The 25,253-nt window shown below is 44.8% G+C and overlaps 1 protein-coding gene across 7 annotated transcripts in view; it reads left to right on the forward strand.

Annotated features, from left to right (window-relative positions):
- The window catches only part of LOC147095723 (complement C3-like), a 165,086-nt gene that overhangs the window by 58,160 nt on the left and 81,673 nt on the right, over positions 1–25,253 (forward strand). For 6 of the 7 annotated variants that reach the window (XM_085974769.1, XM_085974768.1, XM_085974771.1 and 3 more), the window contains exons 11-16: positions 713–886; positions 3,269–3,457; positions 6,902–7,096; positions 7,717–7,866; positions 12,028–12,157; positions 15,241–15,282. In XM_085974769.1, coding sequence (XP_085830895.1) covers positions 713–886; positions 3,269–3,457; positions 6,902–7,096; positions 7,717–7,866; positions 12,028–12,157; positions 15,241–15,282 — 880 coding nt within the window. The remainder of the gene's footprint in view (positions 1–712; positions 887–3,268; positions 3,458–6,901; positions 7,097–7,716; positions 7,867–12,027; positions 12,158–15,240; positions 15,283–25,253) is intronic. The other variant, XM_085974770.1, reaches the window with a different exon arrangement.

A 25,253-nucleotide genomic window follows, 5' to 3' on the forward strand; every position in this document is an offset into this window, starting at 1 on the left:
AAGGCAAATGGCATGTTGGCCTTTATTGCAAGGGGGTTGGAGTATAAGAGTAAGGAAGTCTTGCTACAATTGTACAGGGCCTTGGTGCGACCACACCTGGAGTACTGTGCACAGTTTTGGTCTCCTTATCTGAGAAAGGATATACTTGCCTTAGAGGAGGTTCAATGAAGCTTCACTAGATTGATTCCTGGGATGAGAGGGCTGTCCTATGATGAGAGGTTGTGTAGAATGGGCTTATACTCTGGAGTTTAGAAGAATGAGAGGAGATAATTGAAAAATATAAGATTCTGAGGGGGACTGACAGGATAGATGCTGAGAGATTGTTTCCCCTGGCTGGAGAGTCCGGAACTCGGGGGCATAGTCCCAGGATAAGGGATCGGCCTTTTAAGACAGAGATGATGAGGAATTTCTTCACTCAGAGGGTTGTGAATCTTTGGAATTCTCTACTCCTAAGTGCTGTGGATGATCAGTCGATGAGTATATTCAAGATTGGGATAGATAGATTCTTGGACTCTAGGGGAATCAAGGAATATGGGGATAGGGCAGGAAAGTGGAGTTGAATTTGAAGATCGGCCATGATCTGATTGAATGGCGGAGCAGGCTCGAGGGGCCGTAAGGCCGTCTCCTGCTCCTAATTCTTATGTTCTTATAATTGGGCAGCTGAAACGTTATCGTGCGTTAATGCTTTCTTTTTGATCGTATTGTTTCACAGACATCAGTAACCTATCCCGATGGCTCCCCTGCATCCGATGTACCTCTCAATGTATCGATAAGTCTCTCAGGGGAAAAGACAATAACAGGTGCCAATAAAGGATTGTCTGACAAAATCGGTGAACTAAGCTTTTCATTCAAAGTTCCTCCACATACTCAGAATATAACAATTACGGTAAGAGTTTGTTTCCAGTTTTCTTTAGCTGACTTACTGCAGTTAATATCTATTTGCTAATTTCACTAATTCCAGGCACAACCGGTAATTCTGTTCCAGTTTATGATGGCATTCAGTCTAATTATAGTACACCCGCTCTCCACCCCCCCAAATTATTCTCTCAAAAGCTCGCCATCTGGGTTGGGGGCTGGGGAGCATGCTGGGGTGGGATCCCATTCCGCTGGTCTTTGCCTCTTATTACTGAGCTCCCAAATTTGGGAAGTAGGGACTGGCATTCTTTACATCTGCCCCTTGCTGCGGATGTCAGTGGGCAGAGGAGCCCTCATCATCCGCTGGTATTCCCCCAGTCCTGTCTCCGTGGGGCTAATTTTAACCTAAATCCAATAAGGAGTTCAGGAGGAACTTCTTTACTCACCCTACTTCATCTCACCCCATCAACACATCCTTCTATTCCTTTCTGCCTCAGGTACTTATCTAGCTTTTCCTTAAAGACATCTATGGTATTCGCCTCAACCACTCCATGTGGTAGCGAACTCCACATTCTCACCACTCAGTGGGTAAAGAAGTTTCTCCTGAATCCCTGATTGGATTTATTAGTAACTACCTTATATTTAGGGCCCCTGGTTTTGGAATCCCTCCACAATCTTCTTTATATCTACCCTGTCAAATCCCTTTTTATAAATCATTTTATAGACCTCAGTCAGGCCGCCTCTCAGTCTTGTCCTGTCTAAAGAATTAAATTTAACAAGAACAGCCAATTGTCACCCTTTCTTCACAGGAGTAGAAACCGGCCCCTGGAGGTTCCTCTGGAACAAGTTCCAACCGGAATTTTCCTTACCTTGGCGGGTCCAGTATAGCTGGTGTCCGTGGCGGGTCCCGACCCTGGTGCTGGCTCCATCCCGCTGCTGAAAATGAACTTACCTTACTGAGGCCTATTAAGCTCACCCGGCCCAATTAGATGGAGCGGGTCTAGTAACGTCATTCACGATGCGTTTTCAGCCGGGATCCTTAAAGGGACCATGGCCACATTAGATTTGACGTTTAATCTAACATAGTGGGTGTTGAATCTTTACTCTACAATAATATTCTAAAAGTTATATATGAGTGACAAAGAAATATTTAAATAATCGGGAACATAATTAAAGAAGTACATTAATTGGGAAGTTATTGGTGCCTTTGTCACAAAGCTATAGGCTTTTGTATCAGTAACTGGTACAAATAAAAGATGTGTGTGTGTGAAGGCAATATATAAAATTAAGCAGATTTTAAATGTAATTGTAAAGGGGTGGATTTACAATCTTATGCAAATTCAGCAGAAGAGCTGCGGGATCCCTGACAAACAGTGTAAGTGGTGCTTATGTGTTTCTGGGATTCCTGCAGCTCTTCTGTTGTAGTTAACAATGGACAAATAAGAGAACCTCTGCAGAAATTCACCCCCAAAGTCTCAGACTGAAAAATTACATTAGTTATATTCAGGAACTGAAAGGAAATTGAACCACTGGAATGAGTGATGAGAATTAAATTGTTACGGTTGATGACTTGATTTAATCTGTAACTGGAAAATCACTGTGAGAAAAACCTGACCAGAAACAACACAAAAATGTAGTTAAATGGTAGATGTCATTTTTTAAAGCGCAGATGAATTCACTGCAATTGCTGTTGAGTTGGAAGGCAACAGCCGAGAATAACCAGTGAAAAATGTATTTCCCTCACCATCCAGGGTAGGATGGGAACCTTCAGCACTCACATCCCTTCAGGAATTTCTGAATTAACATTTACCAGTAGCTTTTCAAGTAGAACAGAATCTCCATCAATCTGTCAGCTGATGTAATCAACATGTATTTTATTTTGGTTTGTTTCCCATGCTGTCGAGCAATCAGCTGGAACAATGGCCACGGGACTCATGCCTCAGGTTGACAGACGTGGTTCCAGAGCTGCGTGAATTCCGTGGCCATGCAGGGAAATTTAAAAAGTTAGTAAAAAAATGCCCTTAAGTGCATGCAAACTACATGATAATCATCTCAATTGGGTCGCCTGCCACTGCCAGTCGGGTCGGCTCCACGGTGACAGACGCACCTGAGAGAAAGGTGCGTGGGAGCGAGATGACAGCGGGTTCCCGACCCGCTGTCAAAAATAACAATTTTCCCACTCGACCCACCACCAATCGCACCCGCTACCTCCCTGGAAAATTCAGCCCAGTTCCCGCCTGTGATCCAACGTGGGACTTTTCGCTTGTTAGGCCAATGTGACAACCACTACACTACGTAAACCCCATTGAACTCAATTTCTACCCCAATGATTGACTTTATCAGTTTTTATATGTAACATTTGTTTGTCTATCTATATGTCCACCCATCCCTCAACCCTTCTATTGCCTTCCAGGCAATGGTCGGAAATGAGTCCAGTAAGATTAAAACGCGTAAAGCAGTAATGAAACACCAGTCTGCCAGCAAGAGGTATCTGCATATCAATGTACCACATGTTCTGCTGTATCCTGGAGATATCATCACTGTAACTCTGACAGCCATCAGCCAGCTCAACATCAATGATGTTCATTACTACTATTATATGGTGAGTTTAGAAAACTTTCATGGAGGCTTTCAAGGTATAAGGCAGTCTTCAATCTGTGAACAATGTGCAAGTTTACAAAACAACAACAACAACTTGTATTTATATAGCACCTTTAACGTAGTAAAACGTCCCAAGGAGCTTCACAGGAATGTTATCAAAAAAACTTTGACAACGAGTCACATAAGGAGATATTAGGACAGGTGACCAAAAGCTTGGTCAAAGAGGTAGGATTTAAGGAGCATCTTAAAGGAGAAGCGAGAGGTAGAGAGGTGTAGAGTTTTAGGAAGGGAATTCCCGAGCTTAGAGCCTAGGCAGCTGAAGGCACGGCTGCCAATGGTGGAGCGATTAAAATCGGGGACGAACAAGAGGTCAGAATTGGAGGAACGCAGATATCTTGGAGGGTTGTAGGGCTGGAGGAGGTTACAGAGATAGAAAGGGGCGAGGCCATGGAGGATTTGAAAACAAGGATGAGAATTTTAAGATCGAGGCGTTGCCAGACGGGGGTGATGGGTGAATGGGACTTGATGTGAGTTAGGATACCTGAAGCAGAGTTTTGGAGGAGCTCAAGTTTACAGAGGGTGGAAGCGAATTTAGCTATGACCATTTTTGTAAAAGGTAGACTACTTTAGCCGCCAGGATAAGGAAACCTTAAGTGGACCACTTCAGGTTTATTGTTAACATGTATTCATTTACTGGCAAATTCGATTTTCATACCTAAATTGGCCATCAGATAACGTGACCAACTCTTCAATTTCGTACAAAATGGCAGGTTAATAATGTTTTTAAACCAAAATGGAGAACTCTTATAATTGTTGAGTATGTGACGTTGCTGGAGTAATGTAGATAAAGGTTGACTCTGAAAGAATTTCGAAAGGGTGGGGGGGGTGGTTGTGGGCCGCCTTCCTAACTTCAGCGAACGATTGACCGAAACCCCTGGGAAACGGTGAGAATAGCCAATTCCACCGGTAGCTCAGCAGATGCCTCATTTTCCCATGGCTCAGTTGGTAGCACCCTTGTCCGAATCAGAAGGTCATGGGTTCAAGTCCCACTCCAGAGACGAGAGAACCAAAAATCTGGGCTGACACTCCCAGTGCGGTACCGCGGGAGCGCCGCACTGTCGGAGGTGCCGTCTTTCAGATGAGATGTTAAACCGAGACCCCATCTGCCCTCTCTGGTGGACGTAAAAGATCCCACAGCCACTCTTTCGAAGGACAGGGGAGTTGTCCCCGATGTCCTGGGGTCAATATTGAGCGCTCAATCAATATTACTTGAAAAAAAGATTGGCCCAGAAATTCGGGTCTCCACGGGTGAGTACGCACAGGGTACTCACCCGTGGACCCGATGGAAGTGCCGGTTTCTTGCATGCACTGCGCATGCGCGGGAAACTGGCACTTCCGTTCCTCTGAACGAAGGGGTTCAGAGGTCGAACGCGTGCACGAGGGAGGCAGCACGTGCGCATCAAACTTACATCTTTTTTACAGGTTTTTCCGTGAGGGTAAGTCTCCAGAATTTAGAAATGTAAAAAGCAGGCGTAAGGCCTGCTTTTTACAAGGTAAGTGGTGAATTAGTTAAAATTAAAACATTTTTCCCACAGGTTTATTATTTTTAAATACTTTAAAGCAAGGTAAGTTTATTTTTAGCCCCGTTAGAATATAAAATTATTTTTTTCAAAAATTTAAATTATTGTTTAAAATAGTTATTTCATGTAATTTATAGTTTATTTAAAAAATGTGATGTTTTTTTTAAATTTATTTGAAAGTTTAGTGCTATTTTGGGGCCGTAGTATTTATAAGTCTTGACAGCACTTCCTGTCAAGACTTATGAATGGAGCATTCCCTGCTCCGATTGGCTGCCCATGGCCCATGTGATCCCAGGGGACGCTTCGAACTAACTGCGCCCCTGGGATACGCAAGCACTGCACGCCGGCAGCTGGACCAGGCCCCGGATCGGAATCCCACGCGGGCCTAGCACAACGGCCGGCACGCTAGGTAAGTGCAGATCGGGGGCTTGCACCCGCGGGAAGCCCCCGACCCGAATTTCTGGGCCATTATCTGGTCATTGTCAGATTGCTGTTTGTGGGAGCTTCATGTGCGTAATTGGCTGCTGTGTTACATTACAACAGCGATTACACTTCATAAGTACTTCATTGGCCGTAAAGTGCTTTGAGAGGTCCTGAGGCCATCAAAGGCGCGATATAAATACAACTCTTTTTCTTTATTTTTTTTCCTTCGGTTAGTGTCGTGTTGTGTCGGTACCTTTCTACCTAGACACAATTTAGGACTCAGAACTCAGAGATTCAAACATGAAGTGCTTTATTGGAAGGAAAGGAAGTTCTGGAAAGTTCCGAACAAAGAGAGCTAAACTTAACCGAGAACACCCAACCATTTATCTCCTGTGACAGCGCCACCACAGGTGGGAGGAGAACACACAATACATAACATGTCGGAGATGGAAATAACCCCCATGGCAAATTCAAGGCGATAAAGTGCAAATTACAACCTGGCATTGAAAATCGCACATTGCATAGATGCACACAAATAATAAATCAGTTTTAAAAATGCAGAGATAGACGCACGATTCAAACAATCAAGTCCGATTGCAAGTCGAGACTCTCATTTTATCAAAGTGACTGGGAACTCCCTCCCTAACAGCACTGTGGGAGTACCTTCGCCACACAGACTGCAGCGGTTCAAGAAGGCGGCTCACCACCACCTTCTCAAGGGCAATTAGGGATGGGCAATAAATGCCGGCCTTGCCAGCGACGCCCACATCCCAGGAACAAATGAAAACAATGATTCCATGTGGTGAAGTCATTTTTCAATGGATGCTGCTGGTTTGCAGGTTTATACCTTTAATTAAATAAAAACCAGATTATATTTTTAATTGTCGATCTGCAATCAAACCATTTCTTTACATACCGAAAATGGAAATTTTAGCACAAGATATAGGACTACAAGCCTAGTCTATGCAACTTGTCTTGATACCTTAAACCTTTTAGCGCCAGTATCATCCTGGTGAACCTATGCTGCACCCCCTCCAAGGCCAATATATCCTTCCTGAGGTGCCCAGAACTGAACGCAATATTCTGAATGGGGTCTGTGGTATCTTGAGCTGGCCATAGATGGAGATGGACACAGGTTAACTCCGTAACATGGTTTAATCAACACTTGCACATAAAAGCTTCTGCCATGAGGCAGCCAAAAACAAAGCATACAACAGTACAGATCAGACTTAACTCAGGAGAGCAATTGCCACAGCACCACCTGGTGGATCAGGTTACTCATAACCTCCCAGGTTACTACAGGGTCTAACCGGAGCTTTAAGCAACTGTAGCATAACTTCCACCCCTTTGTATTCCTAATGGTTCTAATGTTCAGCTGCTTTCCCCAGAGCCTCTATTATGAAAGTGTGCCTGCTCTGATCGTACATATGTATTGTTCTTAGGTACTCGGCAAAGGAAAAATACTGGATTTCAGGAGAGTCGAGAGGGCGCCGGAGACAACAGTTCAACTTCCCATCACTCGGGACATGGTCCCTTATTTCCGCATTGTTGCTTATTATGTCCTAGATGTTAACGGCACAGAGGAAATCATCACGGACTCACTACGGGTTGAAGTAGAGAGCCTATGTGATACTAAGGTTTGCCACACACATTTCACGCAGTTTCTTTTGTTTGCGATATACGTACCCGGTAACATTCTTTACCGTCGAGTCCTTTACTGTCTTTGGTACTGTTTATATACGGAACTATTAACGGGCAGGCTCGAGGGTCTGAATGGCTTACTCCTGCTCCTGTGTTCTTATGAGTGTTGCAGCCTGATCACAAAACATGGAACAATTACAGATAATGATAAACTTTCACTTCTATTCTTTGTTTTTATTGATGATTAGTTGTATCTATTCAGAGAAGACCTCATGAGCAGAGCTTAGGGAGTTAAATTATGAGGACAGGTAGCGTCCTCCTCACTGCTTACTAAATTTGCAAGCTTTGTGACATCTGCAAACTTTGAAATGATGCCCTGTATGGCCAAGTCCAGCTCATTAATATATATCAAAAAGAGCAGTGGTCCTAATACCGAGCCCTGGGGAACACCACTGTATACTTCCCTCCAGTCTGAAAATCAACCATTCACCACTACTCTCTGCTTTCTGTCCCTAAGTCAATTTTGTATCCACAGGATCTATTCATAGTCATAATCATTCATGTTCAGAAGGCTATTGCTGCCTCTTGAGGCTCACGATCTGATTGTAATTTACAGTTTCAGGTAGATTCAGCATTGTACAAGCACGGCGAAAGTTACCAATTATTGTTATCAGTTCTGTCTGACAGTCCAGCAGAAGTATACGTGCAAGCAGTGGATACCAGGCTTAAAGGACGACATATACAGGACACCATCACCACAAGGAAGGTAATGATTCATTAGGTAGAATAGTTTTCAGTGGAGATCATTGATATTACAATACATAAACTTTAATTGGGATTGTTTCTTTTCTACACTTCAATGATTCTATGAATAGAAGTATTTACAACATCTTTTAAAAGAACTGATGGCTGGAATTTTACCGGTGCTCAGAGTGCGGGTTTGGAGGCGGGTCCGCTGTCAAAATCACAAAGATTGACAGCGGGTCGGTATCCCTCTGTCCACCCGCCTCCTTGTTAGTTTCCCAAGTGTCGGGTCTGTCATCCCTGTACAAACCTGGCAACAAGCGGTGGGTCAGCCAAGTTAGATACTTAAGAGCTTGTTAAAAGGTAGTTAAGCACCATTTTCCCATGTACGTACCATTTTACCAGGTTTCTAGCGAGGTTCCCAGAGAGTGGGTATCACGTCAGGTAAGTATGTCGTGTTCTCTATGACTCTCCATTGCTGTGAATAGATGACAGCTGCAAAAGTGGTATAAAACCTACCATTTCACAGCTGTTCACTTCCCAATCTTCGAAGCTGGAGCCTTCATGATTTGGAACCCACTTTTGAGTTTTATGCAGTTTGGAAGTGTTTGGAGTAAACTCTCTATCCACTGTCACCTCCTTGGAGCAAGCTCTCTCACCATTGACAGATCGCTTCTGTCATCTCAACTTCAGCTGCCATCTATTCCAGCAGCATCGGTGCCCTGAAAAAATTTCACCTTGGTCCTCTGAAACCCTCCACGATCAGCCCCAACACCAACATCGCCAGGCACACCAGTACCACCAACAACAACACCAAACTTCTCCACAATCACCTGATGCTGCACAGGACACAGGGCATCAGCAACTGACTACAATGCTGCCTGGTATGCCAGCGATGGCATCACCATGGCCAGATTTACTTCACTTGACGCTGTACACCCTGGCTGCCACATGATGCGCCAGCTTGGCACCACCCCACACCAACACCATAAAGCATACCTACAAATGCAAGTCATTCCTTTCACCATCACCATTGCGGGTGGGGGGTGGGGGGGCGGTACCCTTATGTCTCACCATTCACTGCAACTCACTAAGCCACTTCCAAAGGTGCATACAAATCTGTCCAAGAACGCAAAGTGTTGAAAATAAAGATTTCAATGTTTGACAGCACATTACCAGAAACTTCACATGAACATTAGCTAAACCACCCAAGTGCCTACCCTTGTGTGTTGTTCGTTGGTATGATTGGACTAGGATGAGGGTGAGTGTGAGGGGTGGCTAGTGAGATGGGGAAGTGATAATGTAGATAGAAAGGTGCAAGGTAAGTTGGTGTGAGTAAAAATATACAGGAGTAGGGTAAGGAAGGCAGAGTGATGGGGATGTGATGAGTGGCACAGCAGGATGAGGTTGAGAGTGGCTTCGCAATAACATCTCGTGATCTACTGAGATCATTGCAAGGATTATGCCTCTGCAGTCTGGTCCTCCTGACGACATCCCTGCTTGTGCCCTCCTGTGCAATGTGCAACCAGGCTGCGTTGGTCTCCTGGGGAGGTGTCCTCCGCCCATTGGAAGGGAAGAGAACCTCCCTGCGTGCTGTGACCCCCTCCATAAGCATATAGCGGGAGTCATGGAAGAGCCTGGGTGCAGCCGTGCACCTTTGTGCAGCGCTTGTCAGTGTATGCAGCACCTCATCAAATGAAGTAATCAGACCCGCTTCCTTTTAAATGGCCGGGAAACTCGCAGGACAGGCTTAACAAGCCCAATCAACAGAAAATTCTTCTCACAGAGTGGGATGGAGCCGGGAGTGGGGTCGCACTGAGCCCGTCTCGGTAGGTGAAATCACGGCCGATGTGTTTCAAGTTGATGGACGTATGTGAAGTTCAATGTAGAAAAGTATGAGGTGATACATTTTGGTAGGATGAATGAGGAGTGACAATAAAAGCTAACTGGTACAATTTTGAAGGGAGTGCAAGAACAGAGAGACCTGGGGGTGCTTGTGCGCAAACCTTTGAAGGTGGCAGGACAGGTTAACACAGCATATGGGATCCTGGGCTTTATGAACAGAGTACAAAAGCCAGGAAGTTATACTAAACCGACACAAAGCAATAGTTTGGCCCCAGCTGGAGTATTGTGTCCAATTCTGAGCTCCGCTCTTTAGGAAGGGCGTGAAGGCTTTGGAGAGGGTACAGAAGAGATTTACTGGAATGGTTCCAGGGATGAGGGAATACAGTTACGTGGATAGACTGGAGAAGCTGGGGCTGTTCTGATTAGAGCAGAGAAGGCTAACAGGAGATTTGATAGAGGTGTTAAAATCATGATGGGTTTAGATAGAGTAAATAAAGAGAAACTGTTTCCAATAGCTGAAGGGTCGATAACAAGGGGGCACAGATTAAAGGTGATTGGTAAAAGAACCATAGGTGACATGAGGGAAAACTTTTTTACGGAACAAGTCATTAGGATTTGGAATGCACTGCCTGATAGGTTGGTGGATGCAGTTCAATAGAAGCTTTCAAAAGGGAATTGGATAAATACTTGATGGAGATAAAGTTGCAGGGAAAGAGCGGGACTAACTTGATTGCTCTTCGAAAGGCTCGATGAGCTGAATAGCCTCCGTCTGTGCTGTATTATTCTATGGTTCTATGATTCTCTGGGCAAATAGGGATGTGCAATATTGTGTAGAATATGAACTGTAGGGTTAATGGGCCTGTCACCTTAAGGAGAGAAACACGTCACAGAATGGGGATAATTTTAACTTCGGGTGACAGTATGAAATGGGTGATATCGAATTGGCCACTAACTACAAGCCCTGCTTGATTCTCCTTTTTTCAATGGAAAGGAAGATCAGCTGGAGTGTATAATGGGCAGTTAATTCTGGGCACCACACTTTAGGAAGGACGTGAAGGCTTTGGAGAGGGTACAGAACAGATTTACTAGAATGGTTCCAGGGATGAGGGAATACGGTTACGTGGATAGAGTAGAGAAGCTGGGGTTGTTCTCCTTAGAGCAGCGAAGGCTAACAGGAGATTTGATAGAGGTGTTTACAGTTATGATGGGTTTAGATAGAGTAAATAAAGAGAAACTCTTTCCAATGGCTGAAGGGCCTGTGGTTAAAATGACTCCCAAGGTGTTTAATATGGCATATGACATCCCATTAATTGACCTGGTTTCCTGCGATCAAGATGAAACTTTAAAGACCTTTCACAATATTAAATGGGTTGGAAAGAACCTGTGATAGAAGATATCCTGCATACTGACAGAAGGGAAGGACAACGTGGATTAAACTGTTGTTTATATCTTTTCTTAAATGTTTTACCGTCCTCCAATTTATCACCATAATTCTGTCAGAGAACTCCATTGGCTTCATAATTCTTAAGGTGCTTGATGATGTGGGCACAATCCAACCTGACCAGCATAGCTTATTTCTCCAGATGGTCACTAACACTGCCACCTTAGTTAGAATCTTTTGTGTTTTCAGTCATTTAAAAGCTAGTATTGGGGAACGAGGAGGCATAATAGGTTAGACCTTGATGCTTCACCTCTAGGACCTGCTTCCAATCAAGCCCAGAGTGACGCGTAAAGGTCTCCCTTGTCTGCTGGCTCTAAGAGTCATATATAACGTAAGTTTGGGTAGGGTCAATCTACTGCTGACTGGATGTGGGTCTACATCATGAAACTGAGCCCTAATTTGGCACAAACTGACCAATTGCTCAGAAAGGCCGCAGGATGAATGACCTGCTAAATGGGGAAAAGAATAACCCATGCTAGTGTAGTGGGGACACCCTTTGAGGTTGGGACTAGGGCCCATTGTTGGGAAAAGTGGAGGGAGCTTTGAATTTCACTCAACTGTCCCATACCTACTCCACGCTGACATAGGGGGCAATTTTAACCAAACTCAGAGGTGGGAAACGCACGGATCAGGTGGAACGCCGGTTTGACACACCGCCCAATATGGAAGGTGATATCGGGCGGGGTATAAAACCAATGCTGCACCAGATCTTGTCGGATTCCCGATGGGTGGGCCAGGTTAAAATTGCCCTGATATCTGAAGTGGAAATGTTCTATTCTCCAAAACATCCTTACCTTAATGTGCACAAAATAAAGATAGATGCAGTGTCAAATTCACAGCACAACAATCCATCAGAAGTAGTGATGCACTTATTCTGCATTTTCTTCAACCAACTAGGTCTTTGAAGCTTTGGATTCCTATGATTTAGGTTCATCGTATGGAAGTGGGAACGACACTGCAGGTGTCTTCAAGGATTCCGGACTGTATTTCTTCTCCAATCTAATGAAACTGCTTCCAGAACTACATGGTAATATATTGTTACTAACTCTACCACCAAAACGACCTGGTAATATATTGTTTATGATTCTACCACCAAAATGACCTGGTAATATATTGTGATACATGCTCTTTCTAAAACAACAGTTATGAAACAAAAGCAAAATACTGCGGATGCTGGAAAACTCAAATACAAAGAGAAAACACTGAAAATACTCAGCAGGTCTGGCAGCATCTGTGGAGAGAGAAACAGGGTTAATATTTCAGGTCGATGACCTTTCCTCAGAACTGGAATAAGTCAGAGATGTAACAGGTTTTAAGCAAGAGCAGAGGCTGGGAATGGAGGAAAGAACAAAGGGAAGGTCTGTGATAGGGTGGAAGGCAGGAGAGATTAAATGACAAATGGGATGATGGTGCGAGGCGAAAGGGGATGGTAATGGGACAAGGAAAGATACAAAAGATGGGTCTAGATGAGGTGTAAACGGCAACAGCAAAACTATTACCAGCACCTGTTGTCTGAGAAAATGGGAGCAGTGGCTATGATCTGACGTCGTTGAACTCAGTGTTGAGTCCGGAAGGCTGTAAAGTTCCTAATCGGAAGATGAGGTGCTGTTCCTCGAGTTTACGTTGAGCTTTATTGGAACAGTGTAAGAGGCCGAGGGCAGAGAGGTCAGAGTGGGAATGGGGTGGAGAATTAAAGTGGCAAGCGACCGGAAGTTCAGGGTCACACTTGTGGACTGAACAGAGGTGATTACCCAATCTGCGTTTGGTCTCCCCACTGTAGGGGGGACCGCATCCTGAACAGTGAATACAGTATATTAGGTTGGAAGAGGTACAGGTAAATCGCTGGTTCACCTGGAAGCAGTGTTTTGGACCCTGATTAGTGGAAATGCATATTGGGTGATCTTTCAATGACTTAGATGGAGAGTAAAATTGGGCAGGGTGTAAAACCAGTGCTGTACCCGATTGTTTCTTGACTGGCATGTTCAGTAAGGTAAGGGACTGCGTTTCAGTTGGAACCCCAGCAATCTATTCACACCCACTGGCAAAGAGTTGAAGATAAAAGAGGACCTCAATTGTACAAGGTGGAAAACATGGCGATATCAATTAGTGTCTGTTGTGATACGTGTGTAGATGTTTGTTCATCAGAGTTCAAAAATCACTGCTTGGCACAGGAGTCTGAGAGGCTGATAGATAATTCATAGCAAATGTTGGACTCTGAGAAACGGGGAACTACAACAACAACAACCTGCATTTATATAGCACCTTTAAGTTAGTAATACATCCCAAGGCGCTTCACAGGAGCGATTATCAAACAGAATCTGAAACTGAGCCACTCAAGGAGATATTAGGACAGGTGACCAAAGGCTTCGTCAAAGAGGTAGGCTTTAAGGAGCGACTTAAAGGAGGAAAGAGAGGTAGAGAGATGGAGAGGTCTAGGGAGGGAATTCCGGAAAAAATGGGAGCAGTGGTTATGATGTCATTTTTCGGATAGCAGCTGCTGTTGCCATTTACACCTCCTCTAGACCCATCTTTTGTATCTTTACTTGTCCCATCACCTTCTCCTTTTGCCTTGCCCCATCATCCCTTTTGTCATTTAATCTCTCCTGCCTCTCCAGACCTTCCCTTTGTTCTTTCCTCCCCTCCCCACTTTCCCTGCCCCTGTACTTGCTTAAAACCTGTTACATCTCTCACATTTTCCAGTTCTGACGAAAGTTTTTCATGGCCTGAAACGTTAACTCGGTTTCTCTCTCCACAGATGCTGCCCAACCTGCTGAGTATTCCTGCATTTTCTGTTTATATTTCAGATTTCCAGCATCCGCAGTATTTTGTCTAATAGATATCACTTCCCGTGTTACCCAGAAAGAGAAAAGGGAAATTGAGGAAATGTTAGAAAAGTTTAGTAGAACAATAGAAAAAGCCGTGCTAAAGATGTGAACTTACTGTAGTGGGAGACTGAAAGTTGTGATTGGTGGACAGGTCTTTTATTGTGAATAAAGGTAACAGAGGCTTATTTGCCTCCAGTGGGGCTTAGGGCCCACTTTATGGAGCTAGAGAGAATGAATAAGCTGGTGCAGAGAGTGGGCGAGGACCTGGGCGTGCTCGCAACTTCTGATTTTAAAATCATTTCCGTGCCACGCTGGCAGGAGTGCAGTTGGCCTTTGGTAAAATCACCTCGGGCGGGGCTCTCTCCCTGGAGCCTCCAGCTTAGCTCCATCCAGAGTTTTTAAACCCTGGCATTGCCCAGGCGTAGTCTGGGAGTTTGGAGAACCAGAGGCGACACAAGGAAACTTTTTTTTTTGACGCAGCAAGTTGTTGTGACCTGGAATTAACTGCCTGAAAGGGTGGTGAAAGCAGATTCAATTGTAACTGTCAAAAGGGAATTGGATAAATGAGGAAAGTGCAAGTGAGTGGGATTAATTGGATTGCTCTACCAAAGAGCCGGCACAGGCACGATGGGCCGAATGGCCTCCTTCTGTGCTGTATCATTCTATGATTCTATGGCAGTGATACCTTATTGGGGTTTTGTAAAATAGGGAAGAGAGGTGGAAACGAGGGCCATGCGTACATCTGTGGCCAGTTGGTGCCACTCAAATTGTATTGGATGTGTACATAAGTGGGACTATTCTGGGATTAGCATTTATATTAAATTAATTAAATTAAATTAACATTATAATGTTTGTGCCCCTGCAAAAATGCTGGAGCGAGGAATTTCCGATGAAAGCATCAGGGTTCTCTTTGGCGATTTCACAAGATCAGAGGATCTGTTGTGTACAGAAAGACCTTTCAGCCCCATTTGATTTCATCCTTCCAGACTTCCAGTTCTACTTCTTGTCATTCCCGAAGGATGAGAGCAATGGGGTGAATGCCACTGTGCGATCTCATGCCATCTCCGTCTGTGCGCTTAAGACAGAAATGACCATTTATTTTTAAATTGAGAATCTCTCTCATTTTAAAATTAATCAGACAGAATGCATTGTTCTGTTTCGCTCGTTGAATGGCGCACTCACCATTTGATCAATCTGAAAAAGCTCAGAGAAAAGTTCATGATCTTCGATTAAAAGTAAAAAATAAGTTTGATTGAAATCAGAAATTAATATTTTTTTCTCCCAGACAAACAACTGAACCAGATGCAGGAGTCTGCAAGGAAAAGCGGTAAGTTTACTAAATAATTAGGATGATCAGTGTTGAATTAAAGGAGAAAATCAGACATTTGGACAAAAATATATTCACGGGCACAGCTTAAACAATGAATATATATGTGTAGTGTAAGTACCTTTAAGAGAGAACTACTTTTACAGCTCCTGTATACTGTAGTACCGGCAGTGACCATCCCTGTATATAAGCCTTGAGCATGCCTCTGCACCCCCAGTCTTGAGACTACCCTCCTCCAGTAAACACCTGTTGATTGTTAAGTTACAGCCTCCGTGTAGTTATTGGAAAACATCATACTCTAAGAATCACGGATCCAACAGTGACGACGAGGTCGATTCGAATCTACCTGCAACTCTGCATTTCCCTTCAAGGATTTGCTCCGGGAGGGCGGTGGAAGAAAGTCGAGGCCAGAAGCACGGGCGTCGACCACGAGCAACCGCCCAGTCGTCCGGCAGAGAGTGAACATCGCAGGGGAGGCTGTTGAGAGCTGGGGCTTGGTTCTCCAGCCACGACGATCCAGCAACAGACTGGCAACAGGTACAGCACAAACCCTTCTCGGACAGCGGCGGCTGGAGCCGACCGACGGCAGAGAAAAAGCCGAGCAGCGTCGACGGGGTAAGAGAGAGGGTGAAACGCACAGAGCGCAGCCGGGGGTTGAAAACCGAGCGGCGTCAAGGAAAAACAAAAACAGAGAGAAAGAGGTTCAGGACCGAGCGGCGGAAACGGGAAAGGCGCACAGGAGAACGCGCAGAGCACAGCCAGGGCTCAAGGGCTGAACAGCGTCCGCGGGGAGAAGAAGGGAGAGCGCGGGAGACGCCATTGAGCTGCGGAGACGAAGGGAGAGCGCGGGAGATGCCATTTTTAGAAGCCGCAGCAGAGAAGAAAGGCGAGCGCGGGAAGAAAGGAAAGTGCGGGAGACGCCATTTTGTGCCAGCGGAGAAGAAGGGAGAGCGCGGGAGACGCCATTTTTGACAGTTAAATCACACCCAGGGATGCCGAAGAGTGGCAGTATCTCTGCGTTCGACAATGAAGTCGAAGATTGGGCGACATATGTGGAACGCATTGAGGTGTACTGCAGGGTGAATGAAGTGCCAGATGCTAGGAAAGCACTGGTTTTGTTAAATTCCATGGGTGCAAAAACTTATCGGTTACTGCGAAACATAATAACCCCAGAGAAGCCCGTGGCTAAGAATTTCGGAAGCATAGTAGAAATCCTACAGGATCACTTAAACCCCACACCGCTGCTGATAGCAGAAAGATGTAAGTTCCACAAACGGAACCAGCATAAAGATGAAAGTAATGCTGAGTACTTAACGGAACTGCGCAAGCTATAGAAAAACTGCCAGTTTGGAGTGGGACTAGCAGATACGTTAAGGGACAAGTTTGTGTGTGGGCTTCAAAGTGAAGGAACCCAGAAACGGCTTCTATCAGAAAAGGATCTTACGCTGGACAAGGCTTTCAGCATGGCAGTATCACACGAAGCAGCCGCAAGGGGCGCTGCAGAGATACAACGGAGACCGCAAGAATATGGCACCAATGAAATGTCATACGGAGCAGGGAAGTGTTATCGCTGCGGCAGAACAACACACGACCAGAAGGATTGTTGGTTCAAGGACCAAGTGTGCAGACAGTGTGGAAAAGCAGGACACATAGCAAGAGTCTGCAGGTCAGGGAAGAAAACCAACAGCAACAAAACTCCACAGGAGAAGTACAAAAAGGTACATAAGGTGATGGACAGTAGTTCAGACGAACTGAAAAGTGATACAGACTCCGGAAGCAAGGAGCTGGGTTGTCTGAAACTACATAAGGTAACCAAAATGGAGGATCTCCAGACTATCTGGGTTACACTCGAGATAGACGGAGTCCAAGTGAAAATGGAATTGGACACAGGATCAGCCCTAACAGTCATAAACCAAAGGGACTACAAGCGGCTATTTTCACATATACCCTTGAAAGCTACAGAGATTGTCTTGAAGATGTACACGGGGCAAAAAGTCTACCCCAAAGGAAAAATAAGGGTGAAAGTGATATACAAAGGCCAGGAAATACCTAAAATGGACCTATATGTATTGCCAGATGGAGGACCACCACTACTAGGACGTGAATGGATCCGGAAGATACAATTAGATTGGCATTCCATACAGGCACTGAAGGTTGAGGCCAAAAAGGATGACGACATCACACCTGGACGACTGTCAAAAATGCTAACTGACGCAAAAGAAGTGTTCCAGGAGGGACTCGGAACACTAAAATCCACAACAGCAACGATTAAAATAGAGGAAAATGCAAGCCCAAAGTTTCTTAAGGCCAGACCAGTGCCTTATGCAATCAGACCAGCCGTCGAAGCAGAGCTGGTAGGGTTGGAACGTTCAGGAGTACTGTCCAAAGTAGACTGGAGCGAGTGGGCTACACCCATCATTCCTGTAATGAAGAGGTCGTTGAGTAATACGCCTGGGGAACCAAAGAAGGTCCGCATCTGTGGGGATTTTAAGGTGACAGTGAACCCAGTCCTTCACACGGTACAATATCCGCTTCCACGAATTGAGGATATTTTCCCCTCGCTATCTGGAGGTAAACGCTTCACCAAAATTGATCTAGCCCAGGCGTACTTGCAAATGGAGGTAGAAGAAGCCTCAAAACAATACCTCACGATCAACACTCATAAAGGTCTCTACCAATACAACCGGCTGGTGTTCGGGGTAGCATCGGCTCCCGCTATTTGGCAAATGGCGATGGATCAAGTTCTGCAAGGGATTCCAGGGACCCAGTGTTATTTGGACGACATCCTGGTCACGGGCGAAAATGACAGTGATCACCTCGCCAACCTGGAGAAGGTGCTCACTAGATTAAAGGAATATGGTTCCGAGCTAATCGCCACAAGTGCAAGTTTTTCCAGAAGCAGATCTCGTATTGTGGCCACGTTATTGATGAAGCGGGGTTACATAAGTCCCCTGAAAAGATTGAGGCAGCAGTCAAGGCTCCAGCACTGGAAAATGTGTCACAACTGAGGTCGTTCCTCGGGCTGGTGAACTACTACCATAAGTTCTTACCAAATTTGTCTACAGTATTACACCCACTGAACACCCGACTGCAAACAGGGGTACCATGGAAGTGGAATGACGAACGTAAACGAGCTTTCCAGAAGTGCAAAGAATTGATCACATCCAAAGAGGTGTTGGCCCATTTCCACCCAGCACTACCAATTCGTTTGGCATGTGATGCATCACCCTATGGTATTGGAGCGTTGCTGTCGCACTAATTCCCAGACGGGTTGGAGAGGACAGTAACCTTTGCATCTCGGTCACTAACCTCAGCCGAGCGCAACTACGCCCAGATTGACAGGGAGGCCCTCAGCCTAGTATGAGGAGTAAAAATATTCAACCACTATCTGCATGGGCAGAAGTTCACCTTGCTGACTGACCACCAACCACTTGTCTCCATCTTTAATCCAAAGAAGGGCATTCCGGTGATGACTGCACAACGGTTACAAAGATGGTCCCTTTTTCTAGGGGCGAACCAATATGAAATAGAATATAATGGCACGAAACAGCATGGAAACGCTGATGGGCTATCACGCCTGCCACTGCCTACTGTGGAGGAAGCACCAGCAGTGGACCCTATCGAGATATTTTATTCGTCAATAATTGAACGATTGCCAGTAACTAACGCGGATATAGAGAAGGAGACCCGCAATGATCCAACATTGTCTCGGGTGTATGATTTGACGGTGAGGGGATGGCCAACACATGGCGACTCACTGTTGCCAGCATTCTCATCCAGAAAAGAACAGCTGTCAGTATGCCAGGGGACAGTGATGTGTGGATCCCGAGTGGTAATTCCACCCAAGTTAAGGGAGAGAGTGCTAAATGAGCTTCATGAAGGTCATCTGGGAGGGGTGAAAATGAAAAGCCTTGCTAGGGCTTATGTGTGGTGGCCGGGGATCGATCAACAAATCAAGGACCTAACCAAGAGCTGCTCAGGATGCCAGAAGGTCCAAAATGCACCACCACATGCCCCTCTACACCCATGGGACTGGCCCTCCTCTCCATGGCAACGGGTGCATATTGATTTTGCTGGTCCATTCATGGACTCAATGTTCTTAATAGCAGTGGATGCTCACTCGAAATGGCCTGAGGTGACAAAAATGTCCTCAACCACTACAAAGAAAACGATTGCAGTCCTACGGACCATATTTGCCAGGAACGTCTTGCCAGAGCAGATTTGCTCTGATAATGGACCACAGTTTGTGTCCGAAGAGTTTTGAAAATTTATGAGAAGGAATGGGGTAAGGCATTACACATCCGCCCCGTATCATCCAGCCACAAATGGATTGGCTGAGAGGTTCGTACAAACCTTTAAAAAGGCGATAAATGCCATGTGCGATGATGAAATTCCACTACAGCATAAGGTGGACAATTTCCTGTTAGCCTACAGAAATGCGACACATGCAGTTACCAACCAAACCCCGGACATGATGTTCTTTAACCGAAGGTTGAGATTTCGTCTGGATTTGCTCAGACCAAATGTGCAAAGAAATGTTGAGGATAAACAATTCCAGCACATCAATGAGAAGCCGACAAGGAGCTTCAATGTAGGACAACCAGTCTTGGCCCATGACTACCAAACAGAAAAATGGCAACCCGGAACGATATGCACACGGCAGGGGCCATTAATGTACACAGTGGACTTCGGGGAGAACATTGTGAGACGCCACGTCGATCAGATCTTAGCGTCACAGGAACGAGTCAACCCCATGTCTCGCGTACCTGGGGATGAACCCAACATACCGGTAGCATCTACCTCAGAAACAGTAGCAGTGGAAACTGATGAACTAACCAATGAAAGGGGGCCAGAATCGCCTCCGCACCAAGAACAAGAACCTCAGGAAAGGCGCTATCCAGAAAGGATCAGGAAGCCGCCCCAAAGACTGAATCTATAAATGGACTATTTCTGTTTAATGTGCATGTTAAAGTGTTAATTGTTATTTGAATATTATGGGTACTGCTAATCTAAAAGGGGAGGAATTGTAGTGTATGTACTTTTAAGAGAAAACTACTTTTACAGCTCCTGCATACTGTAGTACCGGCAGTGACCATCCCTGTATATAAGCCTTGAGCATGCCTCTACTGCCAGTCTTGAGACTACCCTCCTCCAGTAAACACCTGTTGATTGTTAAGTTACAGCCTCCGTGTAGTTATTGGGAAACATCATACTCTAAGAATCACGGATCCAACAATATGCACTTGAAAAATGTCCACACTTGTCCTGTTAGTGCATTTTAAAAACAAAGGCTCAGATTTTGTGGCGGGTAATAATGGAAAACTCTCATCATTACCCCTCTGAAACTGACCGTAGCTTCAGGGTGTAGTGCATGCACATCTCAACGTGGAAACCCTGACGATGTGGTCAGTCATTCACTGCTCCGACACAGGCTGCACTGTGGACCCCCCCTCCCCCACATAGCTGGCAATCTATGAAATCAGGAAAATCAATGGGACTGAAGAAAATGTGAGCTTTTCTGCACTAATATCGCTGCTAAATATCCCATTAAATGTTAAGCCTTGTTGGAATAGGTGTAACTGGGGTTTTAACAACATATTGACTGCTAAACAACCGTTCTGGCCCTGAAAAGTTAATTTTTATATTTGTGGAGTGTCAAATTTCTCCATTACGATAAAAATTGCAATTGTTTTAAAGAAATATTTTTTTTTTAAGTTTGTTCATGATATTTCACCTTCTACCTTAACCCCAGTGTATGTCCCAATCTTTATTTCACTCTCGGTAACATTTTTTTAAAAGTGCAGGTAATTCAGTGCTTTTCATTTCCTGGTTTGCTGTCTGTGAGAATCCTTCAATGTGATTGGCTGCTTAGACAGCTTGTTGCCATCACTGCAACTTTGCGCTGGTGATTCCCATTACACAGCACTACAATCAATTGAACATCGAGAAAGGTAACTTCTCACCACAGAGATCACGAGATTTCTTCGAGGTCAGCAGCGAACGCCTTAGCTTCGCCACTGACCACAAATTATGGGCCAAATTGTAGGAAGAGGTGAGCACAAACTTTAGCATTTGGGTTTTCCGTGTATTACTTTGAAATTATTTTGATTAAGCTACAGAGCAGTTGGCAATTTTCATGGTTCAAAGAGCTTCAGCAAGGCGTAGGCTTCGAGGAGATATGATTGAGATCCTTAAAACAATGAAGGCATTGAATTATGTCCATGTGGAGAGGATACTTGATCTTGTCAGGCAAAGGTGGACAATACAAGACAAGGAAGCGCAGAACTAGATCAGTTGCAAGGAGGTACTTCTTTTCAGGGAGTTAAGTGAGTGGCTCAAAGAGCGGTGTGGGAAGAAGATGTTTCAATTCATGGGGCACTGGCACCAGTACTGGGGAGAGAGGGAGCTGCTCCGTCGGGACGGGCTCCACTTAAACCGGGCTGGCACCAGCGTCCTGGCAAATCAAATAACTAGGGCTATCCATAGGGTTTTAAACTAAAAAAGAGGGGGAGGGTTCAGCTGAGGGGAAATTTAGAAATCTAAAGAGAAAGGTCAAGGCAAGAGAGCAGTGTCGCGATTTGGGTAAAAATAAGCAGTGTGACAGGAAGGGACAGAGAGTTTAATGGTAGCAGTGCAGCAGCGAATAAGGTCAAAGCAGGGAATAATGGTAAAACATTTAAATTAAAAGCTCTTTATCTGAATGCATGAAGCATTCGTAGCAAGATGGATGAACTAGTGGCACAAATAGAGATAAATGGGTTTGACCTAATAGCCATTACAGAGACGTGGTTGCAAGGTGACCAAGGTTGGGAACTAAATGTTCCAGGGTACTTGATGTTTCAAAAAGACAAGCAGAATGGAAAAGATGGGGGGGGGTGTAGCCCTGATAATAAAGGATGACATAAGGACAGTAGAGAGAAAGGATCTCGGCTCAGATGATCGGGAAGTAGAATCAGTATGGGTGGAGATAAGGAATAACAAGTAACAGAAAACACTGGTGGGAGTGGTATATAGGCCCCCTAACAGTAGCTATACTGTTGGACAGAAAATTAATCAAGAAATAGTTGGAGCTTGTAACAAAGGTAATGCAATAGTCTTGGGGGACTTCAATTTTCATATAGATGGAACAAATCAAATTGGCAAAGGTAGTCTGGAGGACAAGTTCATGAAATGCATTTGGGACAGATTCCCAGAAAAATACTTCCTGGAACCAACCAGGGAACAGGCTATTTTAGATCTTGTACTGTGTAATGAGACAGGGTTAATTAGCAATCTCATAGTAAAGGATCCCCTGGGGCAGAATGATCATAATATGATAGGCTAGTCACTCTCAAACTTAATGTGAAATTCTAAGTCCAAAACTAGAGTCTTAAACTTAAATAAAGCCAATGACATAGGTATGAGGGGCAAGTTGGCTAAGTTGCAATTGGAACAATAGATTAAAAGGTATGGCGGTAGATAAGCAGTGGCTAGCATTTAAAGAAATATTTCATAATTCTCAACAAAAATACATTTCATTGATAAACAAAAACTCCACGGGAAAAGTGATCCATCCGTGGCTAATTAAAGATGTTAGATCCGTGATTCTGAGAGTATGATGTTTTTCAATAACCACACGGATGCTGTAACTTAACATTCAACAGGTATTTACTGGAGTAGGGTAGTCTCAAGACTGGGGGTACAGAGGCATGCTCAAGGCTTATATACAGGTGTGGTCACTGCCGGTACTACAGTATACAGGAGCTGTAAAAGTAGTTCTCTCTTAAAGGTACATACACTACAATTCCTCCCCTTTTAGATTAGCAGCACCCATAATATTCAAATAACAATTAACACTTTAACATGTACATTAAACAACAATAGTCCATTTATAGATTCAGTCTTTGGGGCGGCTTCCTGATCCTTTTGGGATAGCGCCTTTCCTGAGGTTCTTGTTCTTGGTGCGGAGGCGATTCTGGCCCCTTTTCGTCGGTTATTTCATCGGTTTCCACTGCTACTGGTTCGGAGGTAGATGCTACCGGTATATCAGGTTCATCCCCAGGTACTCGAGACATGGGGTTGACTCGTTCCTGTGACGCTAAGATCTGATCGACGTGGCGTCTCACAAAGTTCTCCCCGACATCCATTGTGTACATTAATGGCCCCTGCCTTGTGCATATCGTTCCGGGTTGCCATTTCTCTGTTCGGTAGTCACGGGCCAAGACTGGTTGTCCTACATTGAAGCTCCTTGTCGGCTTCTCATTGATGTGCTGGAATTGTTTATCTTCAACATTTCTTCGCACATTTGGTCTGAGCAAATCCAGACGAGATCTCAACCTTCAGTTAAAGAACATCATGGCCAGGGTCCGGTTGGTGACTGCATATGTCGCATTTCTGTAGGCTAATAGGAAATTGTCCACCTTATGCTGTAGTGGAATTTTATCGTCGCACATGGCCTTTATCGCCTTTTTAAAGGTTTGTACGAACCTCTCAGCCAATCCATTTGTGGCTGGATGATACGGGGCGGATGTATAATGCCTTACCCCATTCCTTCTCATAAATTTTCGAAAGTCTTCGGACATAAACTGTGGTCCAATATCAGAGCAAATCTGCTCTGGCAAGCTGTTCCTGGCAAATATGGTCCGTAGGACTGCAATCGTTTTCTCTGTAGTGGTTGAGGACATTTTTATCACCTCAGGCCAATTCGAGTGAGCATCCACTGCTATTAAGAACATTGAGTCCATGAATGGACCAGCAAAATCAATATGCACCCGTTGCCATGGAGAGGAGGGCCACTCCCATGGGTGTAGAGGGGCATGTGGTGGTGCATTTTGGACCTTCTGGCCTCCTGAGCAGCTCTTGGTTAGGTCCTCGATTTGTTGATCGATCCCCGGCCACCACACATAAGCCCTAGCAAGGCTTTTCATTTTCACCCCTCCCAGATGACCTTCATGAAGCTCATTTAGCACTCTCTCCCTTAACTTGGGTGGAATCACCACTCGGGATCCACACATCACTGTCCCCTGGCATACTGACCGCTGTTCTCTTCTGGATGAGAATGCTGGCAACAGTGAGTCGAATTTGGCTAGGACAAATAAAATTAGAGAGTTAAATGCGTGGCTCAAAGACTGGTGTGGGAGAAATGGGTTTTGCTTCCTGGGACACTGGCACCATACTGGGGCAGGAGGGAGCTGTTCCGTTGGGAGGGGCTTCACTTGGCCAGTGCTGGGGCTAGTGTCCTGGCGGATCATATAAATAGGGCTGTAGAGAGGGCTTTAAACTAACTAGTGGGGGGGAGGTTCCTAGAGAGCAAATAATAAAAATGACAACAGAGAAGGTCATAGAATTAGGTAGCAGTGGGGAAATTAAAAACCAGAGCGTGTCAGGAAGGGGCAGAAGGTATGGAGTAAAAGGTAAAGTGATAAAAAGGGCAAAAGCAGGAACCACGTGTCACAAAACATATTTGAAAGTTCTCTATCTGAATGCACGTAGCATTCGTAACAAAATAGACGAGTTAATGGCACAAATAACTACATATGGGTATGATCTTGTGGCCATTACAGAAACATGGCTGCAGGGTGACAATGCCTGGGAATTAAACATACCAGGCTATTTAACGATCAGGAAGGACAGGCAGGAAGGAAGGGGAGGTGGGGTGGCTATGTTAATAAAGGAAGGAATCACTGTAATACAGAGAAATGATATTGGGTCAAAAGATCAGGATAATGAAACAGTTTGGGTGGAGATAAGGAATAATAAGGGGAAAAAAACACGAGTGGGCGTAGTCTATAGGCCTCCGAACAGTTGCAACTCTGTTGGACGGAGTATCAATCAGGAAATAGTTGAGGCTTGTAATAAGGGAACATCTATAATTATGGGGGATTTTAACTATCATATTAATTGGACAAATCAAATTGGGCAGGGCTGCCTTGAGGATGAGTTCATTGAGTGTATTAGGGATGGGTTTCTTGAGCAGTATGTAACTGAACCGA

This window comes from Somniosus microcephalus, unplaced genomic scaffold (assembly GCF_052327205.1).
Source record: "Somniosus microcephalus isolate GS21.2 unplaced genomic scaffold, FLI_Smic_1.0 unresolved_chr1, whole genome shotgun sequence".
In the NCBI taxonomy this organism is placed as follows: domain Eukaryota; kingdom Metazoa; phylum Chordata; class Chondrichthyes; order Squaliformes; family Somniosidae; genus Somniosus; species Somniosus microcephalus.